Source organism: Emiliania huxleyi (genome assembly GCF_000372725.1).
Source record: "Emiliania huxleyi CCMP1516 unplaced genomic scaffold EMIHUscaffold_104, whole genome shotgun sequence".
NCBI classification, from domain to species: domain Eukaryota; phylum Haptophyta; order Isochrysidales; family Noelaerhabdaceae; genus Emiliania; species Emiliania huxleyi.
Window position 1 is genome coordinate 159,609 of NW_005202176.1, and position 18,887 is coordinate 178,495.

General features: G+C 64.2%; 5 protein-coding genes across 5 annotated transcripts in view; 2 read left to right on the forward strand and 3 right to left on the reverse strand.

Moving 5' to 3' along the window:
- Positions 1 to 85: 85 nt before the first annotated feature.
- On the forward strand, positions 86 to 1,714 carry EMIHUDRAFT_222607 (hypothetical protein; the record flags this gene model as incomplete). Its single annotated transcript, XM_005792887.1, has 7 exons — positions 86 to 297; positions 366 to 513; positions 810 to 869; positions 1,225 to 1,263; positions 1,342 to 1,473; positions 1,572 to 1,637; positions 1,703 to 1,714. 7 exons carry the CDS (start codon positions 86 to 88, stop codon positions 1,712 to 1,714), a joined length of 669 nt encoding a protein of 222 aa, XP_005792944.1.
- Positions 1,715 to 2,235: 521 nt separating this feature from the next.
- Positions 2,236 to 3,987, reverse strand: EMIHUDRAFT_222608 (hypothetical protein; the record flags this gene model as incomplete). Its single annotated transcript, XM_005792888.1, has 1 exon — positions 2,236 to 3,987. The coding sequence occupies one exon, from the start codon at positions 3,985 to 3,987 to the stop codon at positions 2,236 to 2,238; it is 1,752 nt and encodes a 583-aa protein (XP_005792945.1).
- Positions 3,988 to 8,936: 4,949 nt separating this feature from the next.
- DGAT1 (diacylglycerol acyltransferase) lies at positions 8,937 to 9,923 on the reverse strand (the record flags this gene model as incomplete). The annotated part of the gene is made up of 1 exon (XM_005792889.1): positions 8,937 to 9,923. The coding sequence occupies one exon, from the start codon at positions 9,921 to 9,923 to the stop codon at positions 8,937 to 8,939; it is 987 nt and encodes a 328-aa protein (XP_005792946.1).
- Positions 9,924 to 17,210: 7,287 nt separating this feature from the next.
- On the forward strand, positions 17,211 to 17,654 carry EMIHUDRAFT_222613 (hypothetical protein; the record flags this gene model as incomplete). Its single annotated transcript, XM_005792890.1, has 1 exon — positions 17,211 to 17,654. One exon carries the CDS (start codon positions 17,211 to 17,213, stop codon positions 17,652 to 17,654), a length of 444 nt encoding a protein of 147 aa, XP_005792947.1.
- Positions 17,655 to 18,088: 434 nt separating this feature from the next.
- EMIHUDRAFT_108462 (putative glucose-methanol-choline oxidoreductase) overlaps positions 18,089 to 18,887 on the reverse strand; it is a gene marked incomplete at both ends in the record, with an annotated part of 6,060 nt that continues 5,261 nt past the window's right edge. The window contains 2 exons of the mRNA XM_005792891.1: positions 18,089 to 18,430; positions 18,512 to 18,547. Coding sequence (XP_005792948.1) covers positions 18,089 to 18,430; positions 18,512 to 18,547 — 378 coding nt within the window. The remainder of the gene's footprint in view (positions 18,431 to 18,511; positions 18,548 to 18,887) is intronic.

The following is an 18,887-nucleotide window of genomic DNA, read 5'->3' on the forward strand; positions in this document are numbered from 1 at the left end:
TTGTTGCGTTTCGCCATGTTACGTACTCTATTTTCGAGCTGTGAATAAACCGCGAAGCACGCCTGATCCGAACTGCGAAACACAAATGCTGGGCGCGGGGCGCGCGTCGGCGCAGGCGCGCAGGGCCCTCGTCGAGAAGCGAGGGCAGTGCAACTGCCGCAACTCGCGCTGCCTCAAGCTCTACTGCGAGTGCTTTGCGTCGGGCCAGTATTGTTTCGGCTGCAATTGCCAGGGCTGCCACAACAACCCGGAGAACAACGAGAAGCGCGCCAGAGCAATCGATGCGACGCTTGAGCGGTGCGGGCTGCCGACCCGGCCGCCGCCACCCGTCGCACCTTCCTCAACCCTCCGTCCCCGTCCCGCAGCAACCCAACCGCGTTCCGGCCAAAGATTGCTCACGACTCGACCTTGGGCAAGGACACGACCCGGCACAGCAAGGGGTGCCACTGCAAGAAGTCGGGCTGCCTCAAAAAGTACTGCGAGTGCTTCCAGGCCGGCGTCCCACGCGCCCCTGTCTCCCGCGAGACTCGCGCGGCTGACGCCTGCGCCTGCGCCCCTCCACAGGCCGGCATCACCTGTCAGCCGACGTGCAAGTGCTCCGAGTGCAAGAACCAGCCGGGGAATGAGGCACGCCTCGCCGCCGACACGCCCAACCCTCCCTCTCGCGGAGCCTCGCGTTTCGACTCCGCCCACACACTCCGCACACACACAACACCCCACCCACGCCTGGCAACACCTCCGCCCACACCTCCGCCCGCACTTAAAAGCCCGCTCTCCGAGCTCACGTCCCGGCCGCTGGGTGTCGACAGGACCGCATGTTCCTCGAGCGAGCGGGCAAGATTCCCATGCCAGCTCCGAAGAAGCTCAAGGTGGCCCGACGCCGGCCCACTTCACAAGGGGCACCCCCCAGAAGCACAACCCGGAGGGGGGGGGGCATGCCCCCCCCCCCCCCCCCCCGCAGAGCGAGGCCGAGGCCGAAGAGCGCGTGCGCGAGAGTCCCGTCTCTTTCTTCTACCCGCGCGAGCGCCGCCTCCCCACGCCCGGCCCGTCCGGTGCCCTGCTGCACTACACTCACAGAACACTGAACAGTCCACGCCCGGCCCGCCACACCCCCCCCCCCACCCACCCACCACCGCCACCACCGCCGCCGCCGCCACCACCACCACCACCACCACCACCACCACCACGCTGCCGCCTCACGTCGACCGCGCTTCTCTCGCAGAGCTCGCGGCCGAGCGAGTCCGCGCCGCCATCGCATCGCACGTGACGGAGGAGCGGCCGAGCGAGGCGTCCTCGGGGCGAGTGTGAACGGCGTCTCCTCACGGGCGCGTGTGTGAGCAGGAGTGGGCGAGCGAGGCGTGCTCCGAGATGCTGCGCGCGAGCCAGCTGGCCGGCTCGGCCAGCGGCGAGGCCGGGCCGTCCTCCTCGAGCGCGCCGCTGCTCGAGGAAGAGCAGGAGCGGGCCGTCCTCCACGTGCTGCACAGCAAGCTCAAGCAGGCGCCGCCGCACCTCGCTCCCCCACCGCCCTCCTTCCCGCGCGCGCCTGGCCCACACGCGGGCCGTGGCCGCAGGTGCTCGACGCAGCCGAGGCAGCCAAACCGCCGAAGGCCGAGGCCAGCGGCAGCGGTGCCAGCGAGGTGCCCGCCAGGAGAGGAGGACCCGACCGCGGCTCGAGAAACTACCCTCCAGACCCATCGCTTAGATCCATTCTTAATGCTAGCGCCGCAGCGCGCGGGAAATCGTAGGCAGATGCCGAGAGCACCGTTTGTCGGCAGTGGCCAGAGTGACAGCGGTATGTATCATGGACAGTGTCTCTCGTTATAATACGGTTACGGCAAAACCGCGAGATACGCCGGGAGTGGGGTGTGTGTCTGTGTGAAAGTCTCTTCTCAGGCTAGAGTACCTCTCCATTATGTGCCGCGCTCTTGAAATACGTTCAGAGGGTTCGGTGACTGAACCACTTTAAGTGGGGACGAATCAGCGAGAACTCGCCTCTCCACCGTGTACGGCCGTACTCCCCCCCCAGACTCCCTGAGCACTGTGCACATGCACACTGGTGTCTGGTGTCTCCGTCTGGACTCTGCACTCTCCACCCTTTGGTCTCACGCACACACACTCTGTGCGCGCGTCGCACTGGTTTGCATTCGCGCGAAGCCGCCTCTGGACTGCCTCTCGGCTCGCTCGAGTTGAGGCGGTGACCACCCATGAGAGTGACTTACCCAGTCCCGGCGATCATCAAGCCCCTGGGAGCGTCACCTTGCCCTCCTTGATTTGCGCCCAGAGCTCTGGCGTGAGCTCGCCCATGCTATCGCGCGCCGTCGAGCCGTCTGCGCCCGTGCGAACGTATTGGACCTGCGGGGCCTGCGACAGCGACGACACCTTCTCGCCCGGAGCGGCTCCGACGTGCCAGAAGTCTGCAAGCACGCGCATACGCTCGGCGATTCGCGCGTGCAAGTCCGTCGAATTTGTCAGCTCGTGTGCCCTCGCCAGCGTCATTGCCGCCTCCCGTGTACGCCCCTCGGCGAGGAGCGCCGAGCCAACCAGGTAGCCAACTTGCGAGTTGGAGAGCTCGAGCGCGCCCGCCTGCCTCAGCCGCAGGCCGGCCAGACGAGTGAAGTGCGAGGAGCTGCCGTGCAGCGCAAAGCGCAGCTCCTCGATCGCCTCTTCGGCGCGGCTCGACGCGTTGAGAGCCATACCGAGGTTGAAGTGCGCCCCAGCAGCCGGCGCCATCGACTGGATGTGGTGTGGCGCGCGGCCGTGCAGCTCGAGCACGCGGCGAAAGGTGGCCTCCGCCTCAGCGTGCTTGCCCAGGTTCATCTCGCACACGCCCAGGTTATTGTGGAAGAGCACCTCGTCCGGGCTCAGGCTCACCGCCTGCCTGAAGTGCTGCAGCGCCGCGCCGTGCTGCCCTTTCTCCATCTCGAGGTTGCCCAGCTCGTAGTGCGGCCAGGCATACTCGGGCGCGAGCCGCATCGCCTTCTCGTACGCCTTGGTTGCCGCCTCGAGGTCGGGCTTCTCCGGGTGGCTGAAATACTTGTACCGCCGGCCCCATTGCGAGCTCACGAAGGCGCGCAGCAGCGTATCGCCTGCCGCCTCGCGCCCCTCGCGAACCGCAGCCAGCCCATCGAGCAACAAGCCGCCCTCCTGGCGATCGACCCGGTTGAGCTTCCACCGTACGGTGCGCGCGGTGGCAGGCGGCCACTCCCCCGCTTTGAGCTGCTCCGCTAGCCGGCGCGCCTCGTCCAGTTGCAAGACAGAGCTCGAGAAGTTCATCGCCGGCTTGAGCGCGGCGTGGGAGGGAAAGAAGTCGGCGCTCTTGACAGTTTGGAAGCAGCCGCAGCTTGAGTCGGACTCCTCACGGCAGGCGTGAACTTGATCCTGCAGAGCGCTGTAGTCGATGCGCGCAAAGTGGATCCCCAGAGGGCGGATAGCGCGCAGCACGCGAAGCAGGAGCGGGTGGCCGGGCTGGGCGACGCTGATAAGCGAGTCGGAGAGGACGTGATACGCACTGAGGCCGTCTGGGCCCCACTCCTCCCATTGCTCCGACGGCTCCTCGAAGATCTGTAAGACTGAACCTTCGAGAATCGGGCCAAACGCACGAATGGCCTCCACGTCCGCGTCAGCGAAGATTCCCCCGTGAGCGTGGAGCACCAGGTATCGGCCAGCGTCCTCGCGCTGCACGTGTGTTGGCAGTGCGTGGAAGGTTTCGACGAACCAAGGGTACGACTCGTTGACAAGGGCTGAGAGAGCCGCTTCATCCCACAGCCGGTAGCTCCAGCCGGGGTTGTGTTTCATCCATGTGGCGCGCAGCTGCTCGCTGTGCGGAAGCACCTCTCCGCGACGATGGATCTGATGCAGCAACTGGGGACTGGGTGTCTGTGCAGCGTCGGCAGCGCACGTCGGGTCGCGGTTCAGGAATGCTTGAGCCGTCGATGCCGACTCGGGGAGGCTGCACAAGCTGAGGGCGGTGACAAGAGAGAACGCCATGACAGGTGCACCCTCGTTTGTCGGCGGCCGGCTCGGCGGGCACTCGGCGGGCGCTTCCACGTTCCACGTCCACACCCAGCACACCGGCCCACAGGGATACCCGGCGCGAGACGGACAGTCTATGAAGGCCAATTATACACACATAAATACGTGCGGTTCGAAGTGCACACACACGTCGGTCTGTGCCGCTCGCTACCGGTACCGCTGGCTGGGGCGTCATGTACACATGTTGAGAGAGAGACTCTAGCAGGGCGCCGAGCGTCCAACCGGGATTTCTTTTTATTCTTCCCGCCGCGGAGGTCGGCGAGAGTGTGTGCCGCCAAGGCGGAACGCACTCAGGGACAGTGCCGACGGGACGCGGCTCGAAGGGCGTGGCTCCGCAGCGCGGCTGGCACTCGTCGCAGAGGCCTCGCCTTCGACAAGCAAGTCGGGAACGGCTCTACCCGCAACTTTCTCGCTAACACGGTTACTCGATCGTGTTTGACGACGTCAAACAGTGTTTGACGACGTCAAACAGTGTTTGACGAGTTTGACGACGTCAAACACTAGTGGAGAATGGCCGTGCTGGCGTGCTCCTCTCCACGAGCGATTGAGAGGACGTACCAAGTGTCGATTCTGTATAGAATTGCGAGGCGCACACGCTGGTGCAGGCGGCGTACCGGCCTACTGCGTGTTGATGCTCTGCATGCTTGCCTTTCCGCAGATCTTCTTCCCCAACCTCCACGCTTGCCACACAGACGGCGCGAATGCCGAGCACCTGGTTGATCTGATTTAGCTTTTGGGATGTAGACAAAAACACTCTCTCTGGGATGTAGACGGCCGTAGGATGTAGGTAGAGAGGTTTGCATTTGCGTTCCTGCTGCGTTTGGGTTCCGGGCACAATGAATTCTTTTTTCGCTTCGAAAATTCTTTTTGCCGGCTACAGTGTACAGCGGGGAGGTGTGTCCCGTGAAGGTTCACGGGGCCGACTACAGTGTATCCCACGGCAAAGCGCCGCTGCCGAACTCAGTACCGCACACCCTAGCGAGCGAAATCCTCTTGCCTTCCCAAAGGCCTTGCCTTTTAAGCAGCCGCCCGCGCCGATGGCCTCCCACCGCATCGGCGCCCGCGTCGCGGGCCTCTCGCCAGAGCAGCTGTGCGCCATCATCGAGGCGCAGGCGGGCGCGAGCGACGCCGCGCTGCGCGTGGCGGAGGAGCACGCCGCACGGCTCGTGGAGCAGCCCGAGTGGATCCTCTCCGAGGTCCTCCTCTCGCCGGACCTCGCCCCGCACATCCTCGCCCACCTGCCGACCAAGGAGCACGCCGCCAAGGGTACGTGCCGCGCGTGGCGCCGCGGCTGGAAGGAGACGCTGAAGAAGCGCGAGAGGCCGCGCCTGCACGTGTTCGGCGGCGAAGACACCGATGGACGCGTCATCAGCTCGGTGGAGCAGTACGACTTTGCTACGAATGCGTGGGAGGAGGAGGCGATGGCGCCGATGCTGACGGCACGAAGTTTTGTCGGCACGGCGGTGCTCGATGACAAGCTCTACGCGGCGGGCGGCCTGAATGAGGCTGAAGGCGCAACTTCCAACCTGGTGGAGCGGTGCGACCTGGCTGCGAACGCGTGGGAGGCGGTGGCGCCGATGGCAGAGGCGCGGCATGCTCCCGCCGTCGCAGCGCTCGACGGCAAGCTGTACGCTGTGGGCGGATCGAATGGCGAAGGCTATGCCCTCAGCTCGGCGGAGCGGTACGATCCTGTGACGAATGCGTGGGAGGAGGTGGCGCCGATGGCGACGGCGCGGATTAATCACGCCACGGCGGTGCTGGATGGCAACCTGTACGCCGTGGGAGGATACAACGACGACGACGGCTACCTCTGGGATGTGGAGCGGTACGACTTGGGTACGAATGCGTGGGAGGCGGTGGCGTCGATGGCGGAGGCGCGGAGTGTTCATGGCGTGGCGGTGCTCGACGGCAAGCTGTACGCTGTGGGCGGGTACGACGGCGGCCGCCTCAGCTCGGTGGAGCGGTACGACCCGGGGACGGATGCGTGGGAGGCTGTGGCGCCGCTGACGCTGGCTCGCTTCGGGGCCGGGGTGGCGGCGCTGGAAGGCAAGTTGTACGCTATGGGCGGCAGAATCGAGGAGGACGACGAGGCTGCTGAGCTGGACAGGCCGGCTAACACGGTGGAGCGGTTCGACCCGGCCTCGAACGCCTGGGAGGAGGTGGCGCCGATGGCGACGGCACGGACCTTTCCTTTCGCGCTCCTGATGTAGACTTGTAGAGAGGGGCATAGGTGATGTTCTCGAGGTGAATATCCTTTGGCCGCGTTGGGCTGTGAGCTGTGAGGGGCCGCTTTTATGGACCCGACGGGACGGGCGAGGGCGAGACGAGACGGAGCTATGAGCGCCTCGCCGTCCTCGCTGCTCGCAGGAGTCGCTTAGGCGGCTCCCGTGGTGTACCTGTGTTAGTGCCAGTGCGCGCCGGTCCCGTGCCCAGTGCTGTGCGAGGGGATTGGAAAATTCTTATCTTGCTCTCCCGAATTTTACAAAAGAAGAATTTTAAAGGCCCACTACAAGCCCCCTTTCGACTTTGAGCAAGTGGTACCACTTGGCCGCCGCTGCCTCCTGAGCACCCCCACGCCGGTTGTCGCTGCTCTCCGCCCACCAGCCGGCCACAGGCCGCCACCCTCGCCGGCCGGCGTCGCGAGAACGGCCAGACTCGACCGACCGGGTGTCGCGCCGCTGCCTGCTTCTCGCGCCGCTGTAGCAGCGCCAGCGGCTTGGCCGCGCATCCTTCACACACGCTGCCACAACCAAGCTGAGCGAGCCCAGTGTCGAGGTCTGGTGCGAGCTGCATGCGAGGGGCGGCTGTGGCCACAGCAGGTCCACCAGACGGACCTCAAAGCTTGCCGTATGCGAGGTGTTGTGGAGAGATTTCCAGAGGTCATCGTCGGCGCCTAAAACCGTGAAATGTCCCGACTTGCAGCCCTCATGCACCAGGTGCATGGATTCAGTCATAATATGTAGGCCTTCTATCCCGAAGTTTTGAGCGATAGCCGCAAACAACACTTTTTGGCACTTGCATCGCGACAAGGTCACACGCGGACTCTCCAGCCTCTCAGCTCACGAGCTCGCCTTTCCTGTCGCTCTCCTGGCCCAGTCCCATCAGTAGCAAGCCTGAGCTGTCCCAGACCGCACTTATCTCGGGTCTTCAAGCTCACACCGGCTCGTGATGCCACGGAGAGAGCTCGAGATTGCCCCGGTGGACCCCATCCGAGGCGATTGCGAGGGCTTTCCGGAGGTCATTATCGGCGCCACCGACTGTGAAATGTCCTGTTCCACAGTTCCCATGCACCAGGTGCATGGATTCACTCATAATATGTAGGCCTTCTCTCCCAATCTTTTGAGCACTAGCCGCAAACGGCGCTTCTTGGCACTTCATCGCGACACATCCAGGTGCCGACAAAGCGGCTTCCCAGCTCACCACCTCGCCATCTCTGTCGCTCTCCTGGCCCAGGCCCATCAGTATCAAGTCTGAGCTGTCCCATACCGTCCTTGTTTTGGATGATGAAGCCCACTCTGGCTCATACCACGGCTCTTACGGCCTCACACACGCCCGTTTCACCCACAGACACCGCCGGCACGCACTCCCACTTCACACATGCTCAAGCACAACCCCACCAAAGCACAGCCCTGATCAGAATGGGCAAGGGCTACCACCTGGTGACCCTGGTAGCCTCTGGCTCGCCACTGCACTCGGCTCCTCTGCAGCGGTCTCGCGCTCTCGCCACGACAGCACGCCGACGGCAAGCTTTGAGGTCCGTCTGGTGGACCTGCTGTGGCCACAGCCGCCCCTCGCATGCAGCTCGCACCAGACCTCGACACCGGGCTCGCTCAGCTTGGTTGTGGCAGCGTGTGTGAAGGATGCGCGGCCAAGCCGCTGGCGCTGCTACAGCGGCGCGAGAAGCAGGCAGCGGCGCGACACCCGGTCGGTCGAGTCTGGCCGTTCTCGCGACGCCGGCCGGCGAGGGTGGCGGCCTGTGGCCGGCTGGTGGGCGGAGAGCAGCCAGGAGGACTCCAGAGTAGCCAGCAACACCAAGCAACGGGCGAGCGCACAGCGAGCGCAAACACAGCTCTGAGAAAGGGCGGGTAGTGGGCCTTTAAAAAGATCTCAAAAGAAGAAAAACGCTCGAAAGCGGCCCATACGCTGCCGTGGCGCCCCCTCTGTGTGTTGGCCCGCTCCGGCCGCGACGATGACTACACGGTGCCTTCTGCTCGTGGCTCTCTCGGCGCTCGCTTCCGCTGACGAGGAAAAGCCTTATGAGGTTCCTACTTCAATCGACGGCGCCTTCTTCGCGTCTTAAGCTGCAGCACGCCCTCGCCGTGGCCGAGAAGGCCCGGAAACTCCACCTCTTCGTCCTCGTCCTTTTTTTCTCCTCGCCCTCCTCGTCCTCCGCTGCCGTGCCGCACGACGAGCCGCCCCTCGCCGTCGATGAAGACGCTGTGTTGACCGCCTGCCGCCGCCCTCGCCAGCGGGGTCGCGCGCAGCAACGCAGCGAAGCACAGCCACCGCACGGCACACAGCTCTCGCCCTCTGGCTGCGCCGGCAGCTCGTAGCCGGCCTCTCGCAGGCGCAAGCGGATGCCCTCCTCCGCGAGCGAGGAGTGGAAGAGAAGCGAGACGGCCGCGGCGCGAGCGATGTCGGCGGGGTCGCAGCGAGAGAGGGCGCGCAGGAGGAGGTCCGTGGGGAGGTCGAGGAGGCGGGTGGGCGGCGGCGTGCTTGGCGAGGCCGCGGCGGTGGCGACGAAGGTCAGAGAGCGCGGCGGAGTGGACGTCAGCTGTTCCGTTTCTTTTTAGCGTGGAAGCCGAAAAGTTTAACTTTCCGCCTGGTCCACCTCCACGCCGTGCCGCCGGACGCCCCTTCGCCATTTTCAGCCACGGCGGCCCTCGCGGCCGCGACGCCCTCGTCTACCCAGCCGCCAAGTCCTCGTTGGCAAAAACGAGCTCGCGCCCGCCGTAGCCGAACGCGTCGCGGTGCTCGTGATAGATGCGAGACAGCTCGGCGCGGTAGAGGGAGTGCACGCGGGCAACCTCGGCGTCCGTGGCGGCGGCGGAGGGCGCGGCGGCGGTGGCGATCGGGTCGCCGATGACCAGATTGAAGGGCACGCGCCGTGGTACGGGCGTGCCGTACCGCCCGACGAAGCCGTTGGACGAGGCGCGCAGGGTGCGCTTGAGCCACGAGGCGAGCGGCCGCGGCAGCAGCCGCACCGCCTCCACCGCGTCCAGCTCTCCAAAGACAAACATCGGCAGGACCGGCACACCAGACCGGACCGCGAGCCGGATGAAGCCGGTCCTCGTCCGCAGCCGCACCACGCCGCGCGGCTCGTCGACCGAGTTGGCCTCGTCGAGCCCGCCCGGCCAGACCACCACCGTCGCGCCGGCGCGCAGCAGCCGCTCGCAGTTGGATCTTCCGGCGTCCACCGCGCCGAACCAGAGCGTCATCTCGCGCACGAGCGGGATGCGGAAGAGGACCGACGCGCCGAGCATGCGCCACGGCCGCCGGAAGAAGCGGGCGAGCCGCTCCGAGCGCCAATAGGTACGCTGGAAGATGACGGTGCCGTGCGGGTGCGCGGCGACAAAGTATTGCCCGTCCGGATCCACCTTTGCGCCGCCATGGACGCCAAACTCCCCAAAGTAGGACTGACAGGTCGACTCGTAGTCAAAAAAGTTCCACAGCGCGTCGAAGCCCTTCCAGCCGGGATAGCGCTTCTCCGCCGGGTACAGGTAGAATGGAAGGTAGACGCAGACGAGCGCCCACGTCCACGGAGAGAGGTGATAGAGGTGATACGCGAGCAGCGGGAGGCTGAGGATGCCGAGGACAAGGTGCGCCGGGAAAATGACGCCGACCACCCACCACGCCTTCCAGGTCTCGGGCGGCAAGTCCTTGCTGGGCATCGGCGTCGTGCCTGGACCCGGCTATCGGCGAGAAGCGAGCCTAAGAGCCTAAGAAAGAAAGAAAATAGTAAGGAAGGGAGAGAAGCGAGCCTGCCGGGGTGCCAAGAGGCTGGCGCGATTCTTTTTCGGGACTTTGTGCCAGTGCGCGCCAGTCCCGTAGAGTTTTGTGTTCATCGTGGCCCCGCCCGCCGGTCTCATAAGAGAACGTAGCTTCATTGGGCCCGAACCCTGGACCAATGTCCACCGCGCCGGGCACGCCGCCTTCGCCGTTCGCGGAGGGCGGCGAGAGAGTTGGTTGTTATGAGGGCGGCGGCGACGTCCCTGCGAGCATTCTGAAGGCCGCCGAGGATGGCCAAGCGGGAGCGGTGCTGTCGTGGTTCGACGGCGGCGGGCGGGTGGACGCGACATCCGAGTACATCTTAAAGAGCGGCTCCCGTGGGAGCGGAATGACGCTGCTGATGATCGCGATGGCCAATGGCCACGCGGAGCTGGCCGAGGCGCTTCTGCGGCGCGGCGCGGATGTCTCATTGCAGACCAGCGAGTGGTGACTGCACTAGAGTCTCCTCTACGTCACTACGAATCCTCACCCTCGAGGGAAGTTTTTTCCTTATGCTGCGGGGCTCCTGTCCGAACGAACGGCGTTCTCATTGTGCAGGTTAGGGGGAGAGTTGTTAAAATGGTAACTCCTCTGTGGACACGACCCCGCCAGGCAGATAACTGTAATGTCCCGCGAGCCGGCCGGGCGCGGGCCGCGGGTTTCCGGCGGCCGGCGCGCCGAGCCTCTCTTTTACGGTAGCGGGTAGGGACGGAGTTATAGTTAACAGCATGAGTGAGGCGCCAGCTCTAGATCTCTAGTCCTAATAGCTGTCTGGCCACAGTCCACAGCCCACACATAAACAGCCTCGTCCACATGCATCGCGCATCCTGCATGCCTACTATCGTACACCACTATACAGTGACAAGGCCTCAAGGCTCGTTGTAATCTAAACAGAGAAAGGATGACTAATCATTGGTGGACGAGGGAAAGGGGGGGGGGGGGGGTAATGTGCAAAATGTTACATGCGCCTATGCATGCGCAATCGCGTACCTGCATATGCACCCGTCGCTCACCTCACTCGAGCAGGCCCAGGGCGCCCTCCAGGTCCTCGTCCTGCAGCTTTGCCTCGAGCACGCCGAGACGAGTACAGTCGCGGCCATTGGAGCGGATCTCGGGGAATTTCGGCACCTCGTCGCAGCTTGGGTTTATGAATCCCTCCACAAGTGCCCACACGCCGGTTGGTTCGAGGTTTTCAGCAAGCGCTATCATTTCCCCCGAAAAGTCGTCCCAGCTCTTCGCCTCCTGCTGCACAAGATCAACCATTGCCTCTTGAAAGAATTCGCTGTCGTCGTGCCATCGGCCCGAGACCGGGTCTTGCACACTTGAGTCACAAAGGCGCCCCCCGGGGGAAGTAGGACGACTGGGACGCAATTTTGACGAGGTCACGATAGAGGCTCGAGAACTTGGGATCCTTTCCGACCGTTTCCTGATAGTCAGCCCAGATGGCGTAGTAAGTGGCCAAGGCTTCGATACACGGATTGGTCACTACGGACTCGACTGCGGTAACGGCGTTGGTCAAATCTGGCACACAGGTGAGCTGGTCGGCCACAAAGTCCTTAAAGTTTTTGCCGATCGATTTCACCGTCTGCTTGGCCAACTTTTGGGCAAAGGCGAGTTCGAATCTCGCTCCCCTGAACTTACTGACTTTTGAAGCGATTCGCGCGGCGGTCACTCCTTTCATCACGCCTTGTTTCGCTGCTCGCCACGAAAGATTCGCCAAGCCGCCCGTGAAGTAGAACATGGCTAGTTCAACAACGACCGAGAAGACGTTGGCAAAGTTCTGTAGTATCATTTTGTCGCAACCAGCAGCATCCGGAGTGCACGCAAGGCCGCATTTATACGGCATGCCCGCCGGACAGGGCTTCTGGGGCTTTGCGCAGCTCACCCCAATGTCTTTCCAACTCACCCTCTGCGACTTCGCCCTCTGCATCGGCACTCCACCCTGCGTGAACAATTCCCACTCCTCAACGTACTCGTCTGGCGGACAGTCCGGTGTGCAAATACAGCAGCCAAAGTTGTGGGTGCTGAAGCCATTCCTTGGCTGGCAGGGCTTGTAGCAGAGTCCTCCCCATTCCTCCAGACCAGCATCGCACTTCAGGTCTTGCGCGTACGTGTCACACTTCCACTGCCAGGGCCACTTGCCCGTGCATCTTGTGCAGAGCAGTCCGGTGTTTTTGTAGCCGGATCTGCATCCCTGTGGGCGCATGACCTTGCCCACGCCACGCCCGTACTCTGCCGAAGTTGGCTTTTTGCAGAACAATCCGTGGTCGGTGAAGCCAGGCGGGCATGGCATGTAGCCCCTCCAGCACTGGCCAGGCGATCCGCCCAACTCGGGGCCACCACGGAAGCGGAGAATGTCTAACGCCCACTGCCTGATTGCATCCTTGCGCTTGCATGCGTTTAGTTGGTCCTCGTCTGGCGGCGGCTTGGGAGAGGGCGGCGGCGGAGGCGGCGACGGTGGTGGCGACGGCGGCGGCGAGGGTGGCGGCGGCGACGGTGGCGGCGGCGGTGGCGATGGCGGCGGCGACGGCGGTGGTGGGGAGGGGGGCGGCGACGGCGGTGAGGAGGGCGAGGGCGGAGGAGCCGACGGTGGTGATGGCATCAGGGGTGGTAGGTGGCCGCACTGGCTCAAGCAAGGGCTGACGTCGCGGTGATAGCACATCAGCTCTTCTGGACCAGTGAGGTTATACGGCGGCCGAGCCTCGTTCAGACCGAACGGCCACTCCTGGCCGGTGCATTCGGGGACGGGAGGGAAGTCGTGCACCGTGTCTGGCACACGACCTCCGCCGCCGTCGTCGTATGGCGTTCCGCCGGCGTATTCCCAGTAACACGGGCGCGGTCCTTCCAAGTCCTCGCATTTTTCGGGGACCTCCGTGGACTTGTAGTTGTAGGTGTACTGCTGTGGGTGATGCTGGACCCGCGGGCACACCCATTCTGGAAATGCTCGAAAGTAGAAGTCGAATTCGCCGTCGCGGCCGTTGTAGACCGTCCTGACAGACCCGGTTCCCTCCATTTCTCCTTTCCCGATCCGGCCACGATCGGGATAGTATCGCCCATCGAAGACGGCAGCGCGTTTGTTGTTGATGTACCCGCTGAACACCCCGTACTGTTCACCATCATAGCGCTTGCTGTTATCATGGTATGGACCGATTGCCCGGTCTGAGCCCCAGTTGTAGCAGCAGCAAGCGTCCAGGCCTGGATCGGGGGTGCCGACAACTCTGCCGCCCGACAAGCGTAGTGCAAACTCTGACCCCCCCGAGCCGCCCACAGCGTCGCTGTTCCAGTATATTCCGCTGTTCTCCGATCTGAAACAGCCCTTGCGCCAGTACCGGCCGTTCCCACTGTTGTCATCGACAAACACGTTCCCCGTAGCCTCGGCTGCTGCTTTGCATGCCTCTTTGGTCGACGGAGAAGTATCTTCTGCCGGCTGGGACGGAGTTCCGTGTACCTTGCCATCTTTGTGGGCCCGGTGCGAGCTCCAGCGATAGTAAATGCGGCAGATCCCGTCGACGCAAGCCGGTGGGGGCGGCGGGGACGGAGGCGACGGCGGAGAAGGCGGAGGCGATGGCGAAGGAGGCGGAGGCGGCGGGTAGAACGTGAAGGAGCCTTCTGCAGAAGGGCCAAGCAAGGTGCACCAAGCCTCACAGTAGACTGTCACATTCCCGTGGGCCGTTGGATCTGCCCGGAGGACGCCGACGATGGTAACGTTGCTGTCCCGGCTCACGTTCCACGTGCTTTTATCATCGACACAGCACGACGCGTCCGAAGAGTCGGTGTAGCAGGAGACTTGGGCGTTGCCGTGCGCGACTAGGAGGACTTGAAAGGCGGACTGGTCCGGACCTTGCGTTACGCGGACCTCGCAGGGCGCACCGCTGCCATTGATTACCAGAGTCTCGTCCGGCGGCTGGGGGAGACTGCCAGTCTCAGGCAGGCAAAGCAGCTCATACTGCAGTCGTGCCTGCTGGCCGACCGAAAGTGGCGTAGACTGGTCGGCCCTGCACGCTGCAGCCTCGAACGATTCCAACGGAGCGAGGCAGCGGCAGAGAGATGAGTAGTTCGCCACATCCTCGATGCTTTGCTCCTCCCCCATGCAGTCGCGGTAGCTGTCCATGAAAAGCAGCATCTGCGTCTCGTTGCAAAGTGGCAATGGAGGTGTTATCGGCGGAGGTGGTGGTTGAAGTGGGGGCGGCTGCGTCGGAGGACGGGAGGGCGGCGGGGGGGGCGGGGGGTTGGGCGGATGCAATGTATCGATTTCGATGTCAAACGTCCCTCGCAAGCCAACCGCGGGCAGGCGTTCTCGTAGGGTGCGATCCATCCAGTCAGAGAGGAGGATTGCCGTCTCTGCCAGAGTCTTCCCTCTGTCCACCACCAGCGAGGACGTGACCTCGACCACGACTTCGGCCGAGTAGGTGAGCGACACGTTCGTCGCGTCAAAGAGGAGCTCGATGTTTGGCTGGGTAAGGAGAGAAGTCTCAGGAATGACAGCAGAACGAGGCAGTCGCTGAAGCAGCTGGATGTTTGCAGTCTCTGCCGTTTGCTCCACCACGGTACATAGGAACGAGTACTTTGCACAGCGCGTGGGAACTTGGTCGAGACTGGGCGTCGCAAAGGAAACTGCGGTCGAAAGAAAGAGCTCGGTGCCGTCAAAGATTCCGTCCAGCGCATCATAGACACTGCTCGCCTTCTGCAGCGTCAGATTCGAGGCGTCGAGGAGCAGCCTGCCTCTGCGGAGGCCTGTGCTTGAGGCCGTCGCGAGCGCCCCGACGGCAAGCGGCTGGAACGGCATGGGAGGGAAAGGTGGCGCCGGAGGCAGCGGCGGCGCCATCGGTGGCAAGGGCGGAGGCAGCGCGGGTGGAGGCGGCGCTGGCGGCTTTGCAGATGGCCGAGGACTCTCCTCGACAGGCCGGTCGGCTGGCGCCGACGGCGCTGGAGGCAGCACCAGCTCCACCCTCGGCGGCGCTGGCGGCTTTGCAGATGGCCGAGGACTCTCCTCGATAGGCCGGTCGGCTGGCGCCGACGGCGCCCGGTCCGTTGGCGCCAATGTGAGGCCCAGGCCCAGACCCAGGGCGAGACCCAGCGCTACGAAGGCCGCCACCCCGAGTACGACGCAGCGGCGGCGAGAACGCTGGCTTGCCACTGAAATCGAGCTCTTGTGTGAAGCCATGTGCCCAAGGCAGAAACGGACCGAGGAAGTCGAGCGCGTCCATGGCGTGCCATTCATCAACAACCGCCGATTTTCATCGACATTCTCTCGAGGTCTCATTGGCTCCTCATCGCGCAAACCAACTCTTTCGTCTTGACACAGTCGCCTGTTTCTGTAGACAGCGCGTGTTTTGCCGATTTTTTGTCTCTCGAGGTCTCGCGGGAAATTAACGGCTGCGGCAGGGGCTGGCTGTGGCTCCTCACATCGCGCAAACATGCCAGCTCTTTGGTCTGGTTGAGGCGCGTCTTCCATCACGTCTGTCGTCTCCCTTTTGGCCCCCTACCTAAACGGTCTCAGACCTAGAATGGCATTCTTCGAAATAGAATGGGAGCCGCAGCGGCCCGTAGCGGCGCCCCCTGCGTGCCCACGGCCACCCCGGGGCCATGGGACATCCCCCCGGCCATCGGGGATGCTTGGTTCATCCATTACCCCATTTATACGGGCTGTGTTGCGGCGCGCCTCGAGACGCGCAGCGCAGCGCAGCGCGTAGACCACAAAACAGGTCAGAAGACGGCCGTGGCGACACCCGCTCTCTGAGCGACAGCCCCGCAAAGGGCACTCGCTCGCAGGCGAGGACTACGGGCAGCACAGGCAGCAGCAGAGCTGGCGGTCCGTCTCCCCGCCCGCTGTAGCAAGTCGGCCCCAGCGTCACGGCCGGGACGGGCCAGGAGCCGCCCGGCTCGACGAGATCGACGAAGAGGACGAAGACGAGGACGAAGACGAGGAGAGGACTACTCGAACTTGGACGAGGACTCAGGCGAGGCGCAGGACTCGGAGACCGGGCAGGGAAGCGAGGACCATGACTAGGTGACACGAGGAGTAGATGTGACACAGGTAGACCGCATTCGCGCTGTCTGCTCACTTCTGCCGCCCGACCCTTTCGCCCGCCCACCACTTGCGAGCACAAATCTCACACTTCCACTGCCCTCGCCACAGGCGGCGACGGACGGACATCCAAGGCTCGAACGGCTGCAGCGGCTCAACGGCCGCCGGCGGCCGTCGTGCGTTTGCTTTCGCCATACGCGGCCCCCGGCGTCTGCTCTGGTTCGCCGGGGCGGGGGGGAGGACTCTCATTTGCGGACTGTTGGGCTTCTCTGTGTTGAACTGGCGCTTGTCGCGAACCCCACCAGTCTGGCCGAGCGGCACGCTGCCGCTGGGGGCGTGAGGAGGCCGTGGGGGACGGCGGCGGACCCCATTCTTCGATATAGAATGGGCCCTCACCGCGGCCCGTCTGCTGCTGAAAATGTGGCGTGTTGGGGGCTCTCCTGTGTGACTCCTCTGGCTCGCCGCGTTAAAGTGGCGCCTGTGTGTGACCAGCCTCAACCCCGGCAAGCGCCCCCCGGCCGCTGGGGCTGCGAGGCGGCCGGGTGAGTACGCGCGCGATTCCATTCTACATTATAGGATGCCATTCTATAATATAGAACGGCCAGGTAGGGCTGAGACCGTAAAACTAACAGCGATACTAAACAGCGCTCGCTGCTGAGATATTCCGACAGACAGGGGAAAGGGATGCCAGCCAGTGCACGTGCTGTGAGCCGAACCAGAGCGTGGAGGGCACTCACATTCACGCTGTCCGACCCTCCACTCACATTCACCCCTCAGCGACGAGGGTGTCCGGAGCCCCCCCCCCCCCCCCCCCCAAGCGACGATTTGCCCAGCGACGATTTGCCCTTGCGCAGCTGCTGGAGCCGGGTTGGAAATCGGCCGATTTGCCCAGTGTGACGGCCCCGGGTGACAAGGACAAGAGGGGGGGTGGGGAAAGAATTTTAACACTAAGCTCCCTCGCACGACACTGGGTAAAGAAAGAAAACAGCGACCCAAGGGAGGACGGCACGCCGCCACCAAAGGGATTTAAGGAGAGGAGTGTTGTGGTGCTAGCCGTCGCCCACCCTCGGGCGTCTGGTGTGTGATGCAGAAGCCACGGCGCGATTCTTATGTCAAGGGAGACTTGCGGCCCAGTCGACTTCCGATTTCTTTTGTTCGATCGATGCCGCTGTGCGTGCCGCCGCAAACTCCCGCGCTCCGCGGCTCCAATCACCTGCTCGTCTCGCGCAGAGCAGGCGCGCCGTCCCTGCTCCGTCGCTCCCGCAAGCTGCTCGAGCGGTACCGCGAGGTGCACCTGCACGGCCTCGGGGCGGCCATCGCACCGACCATCACCATCGCGGCCCAGCTGGTGCTCGAGTCGGGCGGCGCGCTCGTGGCGTCCGCTTCCACCTCGACCGAGACGCTGTTGGATCGGAGCATCGAGCAGGGCGGTGCGCACGAGGACGAGGACGTGGACCGGTGGGCGGAGGAAGACGGCGAGGAGCGGGGAGTGTCTGCATCGCCAGACGACCCAATGGAGGAATGTCCTGCGGATGGCGAGGAAGCATCCTCACGCTCGCTCCTGCGGCTCAGCTCGGCAGTGCACATTCGCATTTACCCCACGTAGATGTCGAAGCGAACGTCGATCGACCTAATCATATAGGGTGTGGAGTGTGCCACGCGACCCTACGCGCCACAGGTGAGAAAGATCTTTCTGGGAGTGGGACAGCCACGGGTGCGAGTCCTACGCGACCGAGGGGCTCACGTGTGGGACTCTGGGCGCCCCCCCCTTCGACGAGCAAAAAAAAGATGCGCGTGGACTTCTGGCGCGTTTTACAGATTACACTCCGGTGATGTGTGATCACACTCACACTGTCATGTACACATGTGCCGGGATTTTTGCGCTGCGAAGCCGATCTGTGGGTCTCTCCGCAAGAAACTAACTTTCGAGCAGACCGGCACTGTCTCTCCCGTCCTAACTCTAGCCCTCTCTCTTTGACTTTGTCTCCGCTCCCGCCCTCCTCCCCGCCCCGCCGGGCCCGCCCGCTCCGTCGAGGAGTGTCAGCTCCGTCTCCTGCTCTGCCGCTCGTCGATGATAAACTGCGCCGCTCTCTCTCCGATCATGACGCACGTCGCGTGCGTGTTGCCGCTCGGCGGCGCAGGCATCACTGACGCGTCGGCCACTCTCAGCCCGTGGACGCCGATGACGCGCAAGTACCGGTCGACGACGGCGCGCGGGTCGGAGGGGTCGCCCAGCCGCGCAGTGCCGGCGAGGTGGTTGACGGGCAGCTCGGAGCGGTCGCACGCTGGCCGGCCGAGCGTGCGGAACTGGGCGGGGCCGCAGGCGATGGCGTCGAAGAGCTGCGCGTCGCTCACCGCGTGCTTGCCGGGCAGGATCTCCTCCTGGGGAGGGGAGGGGGGGGGGGGTGAGGTGGTGAGGTGGGCTGGGCGGAGGCGAGGCGCGGCGGCCGCTGCCTGCACGACCTGCGCCATCGGCTCGAGGCCTGCGATACGGCGCACCTGAGGTGGCGAGGCCGCGCACGCAGTGGAGGGGGAGGGGTGCAGGGGCGTGCTTTGTGCGTGCGGCGCGACTGCGGTGCGCGACGCGACTGCACGCTCGCAGTGCAGCGCGCGGAGTGACGCGACCGCTGCTCTCGCTCTAGCGCCGGCGCCTTCCCACGGGAGCGGTGCTACTCCCGGCCGCTACTCTTGCTCGAGCGACTCTGCACTGGCACCTGCCGCATCGCCCACTGGAGCGGGCGCGAGTCGTTCGCGTCGCGCAGATACGGGCCGGCGAAGAGGGGCGGGTCGGTGAAGCGCGAGGAGCGGAGCTCGACCCAGCCTGTTCACGGCACGGGGC